Genomic DNA, 16,151 nt, shown 5'->3' on the forward strand with positions numbered 1-16,151 from the left:
ATATAGTTTTTAAAAGTTCATATTTATTTAGAGGTTCATATAAAAATTTGATTGCATGAGAGAAAGATGAATGATAGTTTGTGTCATGTATAACTTGAAGCTATAAAATAAACAAATTAGAAAACTTATTATTCTCTTATTTATATGATATTAAGTTTGATGATGAATGCATAAGTGAAGAAAATAAACTACTAAAAAATATCAATCTTTCCAAATTGTTTAATCAAACAATTTAAAATTCAATACAATTATTGTTTTTACTTATTCTATATAAAGCATATCATATATAGGCATTTCAAATTTGGAGCACTACCAGACAAATTCTTATATTAAATCTGATAGATGAAACTAAAAATCTCTCAATACACACAAAATATATTTGTAAAAAATTAAAATATATTCGAAATTAATAAACATAATCGCTAATCATTCAAATACTAATAAATAAACATCCCCTTTAATCATTCACCACTTCAAGGTCACTTTATTTTTTAAGACACAAATTACTTCCAATTTCAACCATGCTTAATGTTATATAATAGACAATAATATTTTTTTTATATATACATAATTTGTACTATTAACTATTATATGAAAAAATGTTCTTAAATATTAGATATATTTAATAAATATGTCTAAAGTAGTAATTAGAATATTTAATAATGTATGCCTAAAACGTATGATTTTAGTTATTATTTAAAATATTTGAAACGTATGCATATTTGAGTTTATTTTATGAAATTATAACTCTTTTTTGAATAAATACTCAATTTGTTCTATAAAAGATTGAAGTAGTAGTAACTTATAGGCCTTTGGATAATTTTTTTCATACAAATAAGTCCTTAAAAAATTTTCGCCATACATTTAAGCAAGTTATTTGGTGAGTAAAACTCTTCATAGAAGTTAACATCTACAATTAAATATTACAATGAATCATTTTTACACTTTTATGTGACTCTAGATGTCAAACAAAACGAGAAGTAAAATTTAATACATCGAAAAACATTGTTAATTTAACCATGATGTTTAGAAGTTGGTAATAAAAAATATTGATATTATAAGAATGATAAAATATTTTAGTATATACAAAACATTAAATTAATATTTATTTAAACCAGTGACTGATTTCTCTTAAAAAAAAAATCAATGAACGATTTATTCAAATGAAAAATGAGAAGGAAAAATCAATTGTGTTTTTCTTTTTGCTAAATATTTTCCTTAATCCCACATATTTGTTGAAAATAATTCTCCAAATTTTGTTATCAATGGATTTGAAGTTACAAATCACCCCACTTCAACTTTGAAAGTTTTTTGTAAATTACTTTAATATTTTTCCATTCTTTTTATCCAATATTGGCCTCAAACATGCTATAACTCTTTCTATTAAACCAAACACTTCATGAACATCAAGTAAACTCATGACACTTTCTGCTACAATTACAATTAACAGTTGAGGTGGATGAAATATGCAAGAAGTGGATGAAGTACTAAAATCCAAATCTCCAGATTGCAATTTGCTAGAAATTTCTCAAGTAAAACAGGTATCAGGTAATTTGCAAGTTGCTTTTGACCACTTTTTCTCTTAATGAAAAGTTGTAAATATAGAACCATTTTTTTTCTTTCTTTCTGAAGATGAATATGCAGAACACCCAGGTTAAAGATATGCTACCCTATGAATACAAATGGTTTTAAGGGCTCTACACCAGAACACAGTTTGCAATGTTTTATATTTCAGTGCTTCTGAATAACTCTGAGCTTTGCACTTCTACTTCGGCGGTTCAATTTTTCTTCTTCTCCTGATGGTGTGATTGGTCTTTTTGTGAGAATTGTTCCATTTGAGCCATGTATTACTTGCTTTATCCAAGCTTCTTTTTCTTTGATTTCATCACTAGTCTCCCTCAAATAACTGTTGAGACTCTCTCTTTCTTCACCATCTTCGCCCCCTTTGATTATATTAAGAAATGTCTGCTTCACAATTCTGTCTTCTAGACTATGAAAAGATATTACAGCAAGTCTACCCCTCGGTGCCAGGCAATCAAAACAAGAATAGAGGGAATCCTCAAGTGTCTTCAGTTCATCATTAACAGCAATTCTAAGAGCTTGAAAAACCCGGGTTGCTGTCTTTATCCAACCTTGTCTTCCACCTATTACAGTGTAATTGAAGTTTGAACATGGATAATTAATTACAGTTCACACCTTCTAATGAAACAAAAAATGTAAGAGTGAAAAATTATGTTATAATTCTCTTGCAAACATGAAGATCAGGAATGATATTGTAGAAAACATAACGGGAACATATGATCTATCAAGCACAAACATTGACACAGACACTTTGACGCGTAATTTCCAAAATATAGGATACGGGTCACGGATTTATATATTATATCATTATGAATTATATAAATTGACAATTAAGATTTATGTGAACAAATATGACTGAATTTTTTCTGTGGTAGAAAGATGTTTCACATGTCTAGTTCAGAAGGATTTGTTCCTTATTTCTATAATCATAATAGAAACTTATACAATAAGTTTGAGATTCTAGAAGATTACTGTATTTGTCTTTTTTAAAATTGTGTTAGAATTGTGCTAGAATTGTCGGAGACTCAAAAAGTATGTTTTGAATTATACACTTCACCTATACGTGTCGTACGCGTGTCAGTGTCCAATATGTGTATCCAACACAAACACACCATTTAAGAGGCTTGTTTAAGCTTCATAGCATATGATATGTGATAATTAATTAATGGCATGCACGAGAAGTGATGCTTATAGTCAAAGAAAAAACACTGGAGAAGGAACTACCTTTCATTGGAGGAGTCACACGTCTAATAAGATCTAGCAAATCAGTGGTCGAGTGAAACCCACCATTTAATCGGGCATTGACAATTTTCTTTTGCAGGGTTCGCCAATTGCTTTCTTCTCCATATTCTCTTAGGATACGGCCCACTTCAGAATCTGGCCAGGAATTTAATACGTCCTCTGCTTTAAGACTTGCCTGTCATAGGCCTGTGCATCAGTTCAATAGCAAAGAAAAAGTATGTATTACTCATCAGCAAACGGTCAACTGGGTATAATTACATGAGAAACTTTTTTGCCTTGATTACCAAAAACAACAAAAAGTATTACGGTGTGGTAAAAGAGGAAATATGCACATTTTGTCAACAAGAAGGATTAAAGAAAGCCATCAAACGAGTTTCCAGCATTGTTTAGACAGATGACTTAGTTTGGTAGTACAAATCATATATCTAAACTTCTACAAAAGGTATTTTAGAAACAAATTTTACTCCTTTAAAGAAAGAGGGACACTTTAGAGGGAGAAGTGTAGACTTACAATCGTTGATTAACACATAACATAATGAATTTTAACAACTCCATGACTTGGTGCATATGCGGCGGTACTTTGTTACAACCGCTGCCATTGATTGAAAAATCACTTGGCTGTAACTCCATACTTGGAACATATGCATCCCTTTCTTTAGAGAAGCCAAACCGTTTAGAAATAGAAACTTGGATTGAACCATCTTAACTAAGCGAAGAGAGTACAAAGAAAATAAACAGACAACATTAAACAACATATATTTGATGCCATCCCAGCAACTTTGAATGTTGCAACTATTATGTCAGCAACGTTACATGTGATGCAATATAAAAACAAACAGCTGCTTGCCACCATATCTATCGATCCCATTCTTCATCAAAAGAGCTTAAATTTCAGAGATACAAAATGCCTGAGAAACTATACCTGAGGATCCATCCGCATATCAAGGGGTCCATCACCAAGCACACTGAATCCTCTCGCAGGATTGTCTACCTAAAACCAAAAATACATAAAAAAAAATCAGCACTAGTTCATTTGGAATAGCTTATTTAAATCTTCTTTGGAGTGATGACATAAGCACTCCGGTAAATGCTTTAGGAGAGTTTATAAAGACAGTTTATACTTTCGTAACTTAACTTTAAAACAACTAAACCTTATTTCTTCTTTGCTTAAAAAAATAAAATAAAACAATGCTAAAATGATTCTAAACATTTATTCTATAAAAGCTTAATTAAGTTGTTTATCCAAATGCACCAAGAAGTCTGAGATCCAAAAATTACTCAGGCACAAATCCAAGTACAGAGGTCTTGGCAATTACAATGAGTGAACTGCAATTTGAAACCACAATAGATGAAACACAAGCGTGCAGGTAAGTTAATGAAGGATATGATGATCCTCTTTGGATAAACTTCTCAACAGACATTTAGAAAATAAATGAAATAATCTTCTTCTATAAACTAAAAATTAGTGTATACGTAAGTTAAAATAACAATTTCGGAGAAACTAAGGGTATGTTTTGGAGAAACTTATCCAGAAACACATACAATGAAATAAATTTCTTACATGTTAAAATTAGTTTATGCATAATCTAAAACTAAGTTCTTAAAGATAATTTTAGCTTACAGAAAAACTTATTTCATCTTTCATTCCCATTTTCTTCTTCTATAAGTGTTTTTGGAAAAGTTTATTGAAACGTATCCTAAATAAGGGAACTTATATGAATTAACTTATACATAAACTGATTTTAGTCTATAGGAGAAATTTTATTTCATTTTAACTTCTCATTTTTTGACATGCTTATCAATAAGTACATCAAATATGTAGTTGTAGAACAAACCTGCATAGATGACATTCCCAAGTCCATTAAGATGCCATCAACACCCATGTTCAAGTCAGTGAATTCTCTAAGCACAGACTTGACATCTCTAAAATTCCTCAAAACGGTAAAAGCTTTGACATCACTACTTAAAACGGCATCAAGGCGTGGCTGGGCAATGTCATGTGCCACAGAGTCCACATCCATCCCCACGAAAAACTTCATCTCAGGATGACCCCTGATCACCTGTTTCATTTCATTTTATTCCATTTCTCAGCCCTTCAACAACATGCATAAATGAAAATTGAAAATTCCACAAATTTCAAGAAGGTGAAACATTTAAGTTAGTCCCTACAACGAATTATTTATTCAGTCACTAGAACCAATCAATTTACACTTAAAAAACTTATTACAGTTGTCCCAATACATTTATATTTATAAAATCATTTCGGACTTGGTTCTTGCCATCATCACCCCTAATACACATGAATTTGAGTGTACATACTTAACTTGGTTTCTATCCCAATGAAACCTTTTTAATTTGATCCTTTAATTTAGGAACCAACTTATAAGGTGAGGTTTGCATGATTGCATCCACTTAAATACTATGAAATGTTCTTAATGTGAGATCTCTAACACATTTCCCTGACGCTGATACTGCCGATAGACTGATAACTCTTGCGTGAGACTATATATTTATGCGTGGTCCGGCTCGATAGCGGATTGACTGATAAACTCAAATGAACTCTTGCTAAGAATCTAAATTTTGATATCATATTAAGAAGCGTACTTTAAGTCTAACTTATTACAGTTGTCCCAATACATTTATATTTGTAAAATCATTACGGACTTGGTTCTTGCCATCATCACCCCTAATACATGAATTTGAGTGTGCATACTTAACTTGGTTTCTATCCCAGTGAAACCTTTTTAATTTGATCCTTTAATTTAGGAACCAAACTAAGAATGTCCTACACTTGTAGGGGTCAAATTAAGAATACTATTACTACTACATGTACAAACGAAAACAAATTGCTAGTACTAGTGACCAAACGAAAAATTGTTTTACATGTACAAGAACAAAAACAAATTGAGAAGGTCTACCTATCCTTGGATAACTTTTTCTACAAACACTTTAACTATTAAGAAGTTGACTTAACTATTAAGTGGTGAACTTTAAGCTTAATTCAACCAACTTATAAGGTGAGGTTTGCATCACTTAAATACTATGAAATGTCCTTGATTTCCAACACATTTCCCTGACGCTGAGACGGTTGATTGCTGATAGACTGATAACTCGTGCATGAGACTATATATTTATGCATGGTTTGGCTCGAAAGCAGATTGACTGATAAGCTCAAATGAACTCTTGCTAAGATTCTAAATTCTGATATCATATTAAGAAGCGTAATTAAGTCTAACTCAAAGCGTAATTAAGTCTAACTCAAGACTATGTTGAGTTATAAAGCCGGTGGCTTATAAGGTGAATCCCAACTATATACTGTCCTAGTATATAATATGAAATGTCCTAATAGGATCTACAACATTAACATTAACATATGAAAATCAGAAAAAGAATAAAGAAGAAATAAGTTTCTCCATGAACTAAAATCAGTTTATTTACAAGTTAAAAAATCTGATGTTGGCGAGATTGATGGGAGGGAGTCTCTATAAGTTAACAAATAAAAAAGTACTAACGGCGGTGGAGTGACCGGCAGCGCCGAGGGTGCAATCGACGAAGGAGGTTAAGGAAACGGCGGAGAAGACGTCCATGACTTCGCCCAGCATGACCGGAATGTGAGAGAACTTGGTGTCGGCGTCGTTAACATTACAAAGGTCAATCATAGCGTTTGGGTTGAAGTGTTTGTCGGAACGGGTTCTGCGCTTCTCCTTGGCCAACCCTGGTTTTGCGTTCTGTGTCTTCTGCTTTGAGGTGGTGGCGGTTGAACGAGAAAGCAGAAAGGCATTGGTGGGGTTGAGGAGTTTAGGTTTGAGGGAGACTGAAAGAAAGAGTGAAGATGAAACCTTGCAAAGCATCGCCATTTTTGTGATTTGAGAACACACTATTCACTACTTCTCTTCACTCTCATTCCGGAACTTCCTTTTCCTTCAAACCTAACCTCCGCGCTGTGCCAAACGCTGTCTTATCGTCTTAGGTTGTAACTCAAATAATAAAGACTTTATCATTAAATAATTTAGAATTTATACTTTTTTTTTAGAATTATAAATAATTTAGACATTTTATTTATTTTAAAAAAATTTAAATACGAAATTAAAAAAAAAATTGTATTTAGTTAAAATTTTGAATGATTTAAATTTTTTATTTATTTTTATTTTTATTTAAATAATATATTAAATAAGATTTGTATATATTTTGAATTTTGAATAATTTAAATTTTTTATTTATTTTAGATTTTTTAAACATGATATTAAATAATTTAAATTTATATTTATTTAGAATTTTAAATAATTTAAAAACTTTATTTATTTCATGTTTTATTTAAATAATTTAGATTTATATTTATTTAGGATTTTAATAATTTAATAATTTTATTTATTTTATATTTTTATTTACGTAAGATATTAAATAATTTTAATTTTGTATTTATTTAAAAAAATATTTTATTTTATATTTTTATTTATATAGAACATTAAATAAATTTTGAACTTATATTTATTTAAAATTTTAAATAATTTAAGAATTTATTTAGGGTATAAGGTATATGATTTAGAGTTTAAGTATTTATTTATACAAAAATATGTGTCAAGTAAAACATAAATTTTAATTTATTTATACATAAACTTATTTAATCATACTTTTACTTTTATTTAATTATATAAGAATAAATTTTTTATTTTATACTTTATCTATTTAAAAAATTTATTTTATCAATCACGTCACTTACAAATCTTGATAATTTTTTTTTTATTTCTCATCATTTCTTCCTTAATCCAAATAACTACAATTTTCATTCACCTTCGAATTCATCTCAAATCTAACCAAAGTATAAATACCCTAAAACTTCTCAAACATTCTTAAAATCTTCTAGAACTTATATTATCATTATGTTGTTAATTTCACGTAAAAATATTTTTACTCACCAATTAATGTCTTACTCGTTTAACGTAATTTATTTATTATACATGATTTAAAAATAAAAATACAAATAAAAAATGTTGGCATATTTTAGTGGGATAGATTTAGTTTAACAAAATGAAATGGAAAAATCATAAAATTTATAAAAATAGTTTTATTTTAGAAAAGTTTGGCAGACTCACAGACCTAATTGTTTATGCAGAAACATTATGAACCGAATATGAACTTACAAAAATTGTCTATTTATTTTGCAAAGCAAATTTACCGTAATACCAACATCAATATTACAAAATATTACAAAATGATGACATTGTTTAAAATGGAAATTCATACCTTTTGAGCATTTGTTAGCTTGAGGTTGATGTTAAGGAAAAGTTATGAGGTTAAACTTTGAAATTTGTCATAAGATTGAACTTTTTTTTTCTTTTAATTACTTTCAAAACTTGGATGACTTGATTTAATTATGTGTTAGGGTAGAATAACAATTTAAGAGAAGCATTACCTTTAAAGAATATTATCTTAAAAGATTCTATTAAAGGAGCAAGTTTAAGGGGAGGGTAACTTCTCTAGATATATATCACATAAGGAAGATAAATAATAGCAAAGGAAATTATAGAAAAATATTTGTCTGGAGTTGAATCAGACATTGATAACATTTTACCTTCCGTAGAAAATCATGCGAGAATATGCTTGTAGAAACATTTGTGTCTAAAGCTAAACCAAATATAAATTTTTCCTCCCCAGAAAAGGCAATTGAAGGTGTGATTTAAAAAGAAGAAGAAGAAGAGTCTCTTATGATACCTCCTACAAACACAACTGAGAAAGAATTCTTAAAGGGGATTGCAATACTTTGAACTCTTCTTTTTAAATTATATAATGCCAATTCTTCTTCACAAAAATCTCAAAAACAACATTTTGTGATGTTGTTGTCTAACTTAGGCAATGAACAACACAAAGTGAACAATTTTTTTTTTGAAAAAGGGCTTTACTTCTTTCTTTAAAATCGCATACAAATATAATAATAGGCCTTATTTATGTTGTGTTTTCTTTTGTTTCAAATTTCTTTTAATAAATAAACTTATATTATGTTTGTTTGATGTATATTGTAGGTTAATATTTGATCTTGGTGGGAAAAATAAAAGGTGTCTATCCTTGGACATCATTCAGATCTCTTTTACAAAAATAAAAGTTCGGTCCACGGAGAAGTTTTCTCTTTTCCACCTCAGAACTCTCCTAATTCATTTTCGGTAAGAATATTTGGCGTCCACTATGTGGGCTCACGTAAAACTTTTCCTGGACCACAAGATTTATGGTTTTGATGAGAAGACAATCCATCACATCAAACCACTGAACGACTGCTTTGTTTTATTCGTAACCGGTCATGTGCCATTACTTCTCTCTCATTATCTATCTATCTATATATCTTTTCCATCTATTTATGTGTTTGTAGTTGGTGCATGTTAAATGTGTAAGATCTATTTTCCTAGTGTCATTGGCTAAAAAATTCTAAAGTCAACATTTAAGTATTTTGCATGTGCATGTAAATACCAAACAACTAAAATGTCTCTTACAACATCACATATTTATCATCAATCAAACTTCGTTTTGTTAATTTCAATTTTTAATTATGTTTCATGTTCAGGGGTGGTTTTATTCAAATATTATTTTAACTTGAATAAGTTTATGGCACACACTATAAATGTGCTAGAACATTTTATTAAGCAATCTCATTTGAACATATTAAAATATGACAAAATCTTTACGCATGAAAATAACAATTATGGTGTCTTATGTGTTGTTAACATTGATATGATATTGTGTTATCGGATGTAAGTTATATAAAAAAAATTCCAATTAAAACTACTATGAAAATGACATCCTTATTATGATTTTGAGTAATGTCTTCAATTGAATTTTTTGCAAACTCAAACCAAAATGGTCAAGTACGTATCTGAGTTCAAACATGACATCGACAAGGCTATATCAAACATGAACCAAAACAATCCTAGTTCAAACACAAACATCGACAAAGGTATATCAAACTTGGACTAAACGGTCAAGTACTATAATTAAAAATGATCATTGGATATAATTAAAAAACATTACTTGAAATCAAATTAAGGGTCGACCTATGCTAAATTCAAACGGTCCAAACAGAGCTCGTTGTTCATCCTTCAAATTGATCCACTGTAAATCTTCTAAGATCTTGAGCTTGGATTTTGAGTTGGGGGAACTCATGTACATATTCTCAATTACTTACAACTAGATACATTCAGACTAGTAACTATTCATTTAGTATAATATTTAAGACACATAAATCAGACCATAACTCAATTATAGGTTACTAGTGGTTATATATTACTATTATAAAATCTATTTATAAAACCCTTTGAAAGAGAATGAACAAGGCAATGTTGGATTTTTGTGCCTTTTGAAATACACAAAATTAAAACAATTCCCCCATACATTGCAAAAGGATACAAGATGAAAGAAGAAAGAAAAAAAAAACTTGGGTCTCATATGAGTTGTAATGTATCAAAGCTGGTGTAGTTATATGAACTATTCCTAGATTGAAAAATTTAACACACAATGTAGTAGGTGTAACAAATTATATGAATTAAAATTAGCTATTAATCAATCACAATAATCACTCCCACAATCCTTACTGTTATCATTGTGTTATGCTTACTAGGTCATGCACATGCCTAATATTTATAAATGTTCTAAAGATCTTGCCAAAATCTTATAGAAATTACCACACTGAACACTCATATAGGTGTTTTCATCAAGTGTATATATCACACACCACACATAAGGGATGTTAAAATCATTAAAAACTTTGTTAGAAGTTAAATTTTTTTTATACCACATAGAATTTAACTACAAAGCTATCCTTTTAGTGATGTAATACCTAACACTTTGACTCACCATAAGAAGGGACAAAATTAATTTAAATTTTTTTTAGTGCTAGCAGAATTAACAAGGGACATGTTTTTACTCATATGAACCTTATTCATGGGATTTCCAATCACAAAGGTTGGGTTTCCATTGGCTTGAGTATGATTCCCTTTGATATTTCACAAATCATGTTTTTATATATGGGTTTCATCGGAGAGGATCTGTTAGATCTTTTTCTGACGTGATACAATCAATAGAAACTTTTTTACTCTTTAGCAACTATTTTATCAAATTATGTCTTAGTTGTATGTATTTGCAAATTTTGTGTAATCATTGTGTTTTATTCATGTATGTGTTCACCAAGAATGGGTTTATAAAATACATCATACTTATCTTTTCACATATCTTTAATTTTTCCTTAGCTTTATGTACTACATTTAGTGGTGTGTCTAGTGTTCTTTACATTTCTATGTGACTTTTTCAATCTTGCAATAACTACTTTTTAATATAGACATCATTGACAACTATTGGTTATATCATTGTAAGATCATATCGTTTTTTGTTTTTCTCCTTGCAAAAGAAGCTCCTTACTTACTTCAAATAAATAGCATATTGGTAAGAAATTCAATTTCTTATGTTTATTACAATAAACTTACACAATATGATGTACTCTAACCAATGTTCTTATGTTTTTAATGCCTACTTCAGGTCTAACAAATAGAGCAATAGACCAATTGTAATATCACATAAGCTTTGGGTGCAATTGAAGGTATTTTAATCACAATGTTTATTCAATTTTTTCATGTCAATTAGTTTATTTAGTTATGTTTATTTTGAGTTGAAGTGTAATAGACAAATCGAAAGTCGAGTGTAGTTACCACATAATGAAATGAATAACAATCATTTTGCAAAGCTGACATTATTAGAGGTTAAGATTAAGTAATACATTAATATTCATCAATCTACAATTACATTAATTATTTCAATGAGCGATAATTATTAGACTCATAAGCACTGAACTACATTAAAAGCACATTAAAAAAATATTTGTAAATATTTATAACACTTTAGGGTAGATGAAGAAGTAGTTTAATTCTTATAATAATTATGTTTTAACACATTATTTATTATTTTAGTAATTGATATATTTATCTACAATGATTTTGGACTTTAATTATGCATTTATGTAAATTACATATTGATTTAAAATGGTGTTAGATTAGTGATGTGAAGTAGGATAAATAATAAATTAATTATACATGTGAATGGTTTGTACGGCTTTGATTGAATGTAGGTTAAAGAAGCATACAAAATTAACTTACATATAATTTTTTTTTAACAACAATATTTGCTCTAATCTTGTGGTTTATGAGTAAAACATAAAAATAAAATGAAAATCATATAATAAGAATTGCACCAAGAATCATCATTGATCCTCACATTTATAAAGTTATGGACAATGAGAACTTTCATTGCAAGTGGATGTACAACAATCATTCTAAACCTTTATTAAATCCCTATTTTAAATGTTGTTAAAAGTCATATTTACTATGAAACCATCATCATTATTATATATAACATTAGTTTTTTTCAAATATCAGATGATGTGATGAGTTGTATCGATTTGAAGATAATAATTTATGTGTAGAAGAAGACATGAACTTTGTACACGAGATTAAAAAAATCCAATTTATCAATATAAAGTAAAAAAAAATATAATTTACCAAAATAAAGGAGGACACTACATTTCACTTGTAACCTCAACTACAAGAAAAATATCAGTTTACCTAAAAAAATTGCTTGTAGACCAATTGAGAAGTCATAAGCATATTTAAAAAAAATAAAACTACAAAATTCAAGTATAAATCATAGTAATATCTATGTAACATCCTTAATTTCAATTATAATAATTGTTTGTCATATTCTTTATAAGAATAAAATTTAATTTATACTAGTAGGACAAAAAAATTAATTTTTTAAAAAGAAAACTAAAAAATATAATAATAATTTATATTAAAAGTAGGCTATAAACCAATTCATCTCTCTAGGACTAATTTAGGTATTTATTCCATTGTTTATGTAAATGTTGTTAATAACTTAATGAAAAGATGTTATATTTGAAGAAAATGAAAAGTGGGAATGGGATGAACATTATCAAGGACATGATCATTTAAATAACAACATGTAGTAAGTTTATGGACTATTGAGGCATCATGTATTTGCTAAGCTAATTAGTAAGAAGTTGCTTATATTTTGTGGTTCAATTTCCTATGTAAGGCATCATGCTTATGCACTATTGACCCATTTTCATTTCAGTTTGAGTAATGTTAACATTTTCATAGGATGAGTGGGAGATGTAATAGAAGAAAGTTGAGTGAATAGAGAAATTCCAAAGTGAATAAGCAATTGAGTTGACAAAAGAGATGAAAAAAAGAAAGAGTTGTGGCATTGTTTTCTTTCCTCCACACATGGCATTTGCCTGTAGTGGTGTCCACTGTCCCAATCTCAGAATTAAAAAGAATACATATTTTCCTTACAAAGCCACCAATGTAGTATGAATAGTGGCACCACTTTTTCTCACAACAATTAAATAAACCTAATTCTGAGAATCCACATATGACCTGTGATCAGACCCACCCCACTTGGTCCCCTCTCACCCCCTTTTGCATCTTTCATTTGGATATTTAATCCCTTTGCTCCAACCACCATTTTCAACCCTCCCTCCTTATTTGACCCAAAAAAATCCTTTCTTTTTCTTCCTTCCAATACCCCTCTTTTTCTGTCTTTCACATCTCAGTGCTCTGATATATGGCCATGGATGAACAGCATTCATCAGAGTTATTGGCATCAGAAAATGGAAGAGAATTGTCAGAGGACTATAGAGAAGAAGGGACACAAAAGGGCTCTCATCACCCTCAATCAGGAACCACCTCTCTCCCTGCTGGCTTCATTGGGAAACATAGGTTGCAAGCAGCCCTAACCCACCTCAGTAACCAAATTACCATTTTGCAGGTCAACCCTTTTCATCTGTTCAACAATTCTGCATAATTTTTTGTGTTCATCTTAACTTGGAACAAGAATTTGACACTGAACTATGATGGTTATGATGATGCAGGAAGAGTTGGAAAAGGTGGAAACAATTGGTGAATCCTCCACAGTTTGCAAGGAGTAAGCAACACCATGTTGTATTATAAACAATACAGTGTTTGTTTTCATCATTGACCCTTTTTTCATCCATTGTGGTCTTGCAGTTTAATTTCAAGTGTTGAATCTACTGCAGATCCTCTCCTTCCATGGTAAGAAATTATTCATCTTCATCACAACACTACCTTTATGAATCATTATGAAATTTTCCGAAAATTTGTGAATTTTCATAAAGTTGAACCAGTAACAACAAGTGTATTTGAAATAGTGTTCTCATGTAGAATTGTACATGTTTTGAAATAGAATTTGAATTGTAATGAAAAAATAACAAAAACTGGTTATGGTAAGATGTTTGTTCTTTTTAAGGATCCAATGTTGCGTTGTTTGTGTATTTTAATGTAAAAAGGAAGCATGTGTTGTAATATTCTTAACCAAAAGGTGAAAGAAAAGGGTATGAATTGATGACATGTAAAATTTTTGCAGCACTAAAGGTTCAGTTGATGCTGCTTGGGATCGATGGTTCGGATCTACCCACCATTTTCGAAATCACAAACGTTGGATTTAGATATTTGGTTTCTATTTATATATACATATATTTTTTTTTTATAAAGTATGAACACGATTTAAAATTTTCCTGCCACTGATGAGGGAAATTGTAATGTTCTACACTCATGAATGAATCACATCTTCTTTAAGCTTTTAAGGCTTTGTTTGTTTTTTCAGAAAAAAGAAGAGAATGGAAATTCCTTTTTGGTTGTTTTATATTTTATTTCATGCTAGTTCTGTTCTTGTTTTGGAACAGTTTTGTTTCTAATTAAGTCATATTTTTATTTGTTGAGCTTATATAATTTATGCTTCTATAAAAAATTTCATTGCATATTTGGTCGTTTAACTTTATAAAACTAAGTAATTTTGATTTACTGCAAGTATGTCATCTAATTGTTAATATGTTATTCAGTTGTTAATAGAGAATGTCATCTAGGGATGTCAAAATGAGTAACAGGAAATGACAAATTAATCAATGGTATAGTATGAATCCTTCTTATTTTAATGAGTATTATCTGACTTTTTTGGTTGAATATAAATTTGGGATGGATAGATACAAATTTGTGTTTTCATAGGTGTTTGAATATCTTTTTTTTTTTTCTTTTTTTTCATAATTCCGATTTGTTCTTTATTTTTTAACACATTAAAAAAATGTTTTAAATGGACATGTCCCAAACTTTTTATTCAAAAATCATCTTTCCTATTTCCTAAATTACCTTTAGCTTGTCTAGATTTATTATATAAATTTCATATATCGTTGTGATATGTGGTACATCATCAACAGAGAATATATAGATATATCTTTATTTTGTTGAATACGTACCATTCTCACACAATTGATTTATGCTCAATAAATTATATTTTAATCCTTCAATATTTAAACATTCTCAAACAAAGGAATAAATACCTATTTTACATATACCTGAAATCTTATATTTTCTAATGCCTCTTAATACTACTCCACCTATTTTAACCAACCATTTAGTGGATAAGGGATAAGTGTTAACTTTAAGTAAATTTAAGTATCAAAATTACGTCACTTATCATATTTAATAATTTAATATTAATGAAAAACATAAAAATAAATATATTTTCCATATTATGTGTTACTTCAAAATTTTGTAGAAAATCAAGAAAAAAAAATGAGAAAATCCCTTCTTAATTGTCAAAACCTTGCTCTAGTGAGAAAGTAAATTGTGAAGCAATAGATAGCTCATAAGTAACACTACAAGAAAATCATGAAATAGAAACCAATTTTTAGAGACCAAAATAATTAGTTGCAATAGTAACTAAATTAGAAACTAAATAAAAAAATTGGTTTCTAAATTAATTTCTATTATTGTTAAATAGTTTCTAAATTGGTATCTAATTAGCAACTAAGATTTTAGAGACCAAATTTAGAAACTAAATAATTGGTAGTTAAAATCTTGGTTGCTAATTAGATACCAATTTAGAAACTATTTAACAATAATAGAAACTAATTTAGAAACCAATTTTTTTTAGTTTCTAAAATGGTCTCTAATTTAGTTACTATTGTAACTAACTATTTTGGTCTCTAAAATTGATTTCTATTTCATGATTTTCTTGTAGTGTAAAGTGTCCAAGCAAACACTCAAGCGAGGAGCCAAAATTAAATTAAAAAAAATGATAAAAAAATTTCCTTGCTTAATCTTGTGTTCAAGCCATGAAGAGTGTTTTGAACAAAGCTAGTAGGTCATTTGAGTGACCAACAAATGCTAAGAGACTACCTTATTTTGAATGGAGAGCCTTGTTGAAACTTAGATGATATAATGCCTAACAATCTAGGAGCAATAGATAGTTCTTGTTTT

The 16,151-nt window shown here is 29.1% G+C and overlaps 2 protein-coding genes across 3 annotated transcripts; one reads left to right on the plus strand and one right to left on the minus strand.

Annotated features, from left to right (window-relative positions):
• Positions 1-1,357: 1,357 nt before the first annotated feature.
• On the minus strand, positions 1,358-6,801 carry LOC137813389 (uncharacterized). 2 transcript variants are annotated; one of them, XM_068615596.1, is made up of 5 exons: positions 6,336-6,801; positions 4,659-4,883; positions 3,746-3,814; positions 2,806-2,998; positions 1,358-2,144 (listed from the first exon to the last, which is right to left on the minus strand). In XM_068615596.1, the coding sequence occupies exons 1-5, from the start codon at positions 6,678-6,680 to the stop codon at positions 1,732-1,734; spliced, it is 1,245 nt and encodes a 414-aa protein (XP_068471697.1). In that variant the 5' UTR covers positions 6,681-6,801; the 3' UTR covers positions 1,358-1,731. The 2 variants fall into 2 exon arrangements, with proteins under 2 accessions (XP_068471697.1, XP_068471696.1); XM_068615595.1 differs by having other exon boundaries at positions 3,746-3,810; positions 4,655-4,883.
• A 6,397-nt stretch (positions 6,802-13,198) lies between these two features.
• Positions 13,199-14,479, plus strand: LOC137813390 (guanine nucleotide-binding protein subunit gamma 2-like). Its single transcript, XM_068615597.1, has 4 exons — positions 13,199-13,644; positions 13,748-13,800; positions 13,884-13,928; positions 14,260-14,479. The coding sequence occupies exons 1-4, from the start codon at positions 13,441-13,443 to the stop codon at positions 14,339-14,341; spliced, it is 384 nt and encodes a 127-aa protein (XP_068471698.1). The 5' UTR covers positions 13,199-13,440; the 3' UTR covers positions 14,342-14,479.
• Positions 14,480-16,151: the final 1,672 nt, after the last annotated feature.

This window comes from Phaseolus vulgaris, chromosome 1 (assembly GCF_000499845.2).
Source record: "Phaseolus vulgaris cultivar G19833 chromosome 1, P. vulgaris v2.0, whole genome shotgun sequence".
NCBI classification, from domain to species: Eukaryota; Viridiplantae; Streptophyta; class Magnoliopsida; order Fabales; family Fabaceae; genus Phaseolus; species Phaseolus vulgaris.

Bases quoted from the DNA above. Each gene is read 5' to 3' on its own strand.
- LOC137813389 (XM_068615596.1), bottom strand. From the start codon at position 6,680: ATGGCGATGCTTTGCAAGGTTTCATCTTCACTCTTTCTTTCAGTCTCC. The intron at 4,884-6,335 runs GTTAGTACTTTT...GAAATGAAACAG, and splicing joins CTGCCGGTCACTCCACCGCC to GTGATCAGGGGTCATCCTGA. The intron at 3,815-4,658 runs GTTTGTTCTACA...TTTTGGTTTTAG, and splicing joins TGGGAATGTCATCTATGCAG to GTAGACAATCCTGCGAGAGG.
- LOC137813390 (XM_068615597.1), top strand. From the start codon at position 13,441: ATGGCCATGGATGAACAGCATTCATCAGAGTTATTGGCATCAGAAAAT. The intron at 13,801-13,883 runs GTAAGCAACACC...GTGGTCTTGCAG, and splicing joins TCCTCCACAGTTTGCAAGGA to TTTAATTTCAAGTGTTGAAT. The intron at 13,929-14,259 runs GTAAGAAATTAT...AAATTTTTGCAG, and splicing joins GCAGATCCTCTCCTTCCATG to CACTAAAGGTTCAGTTGATG.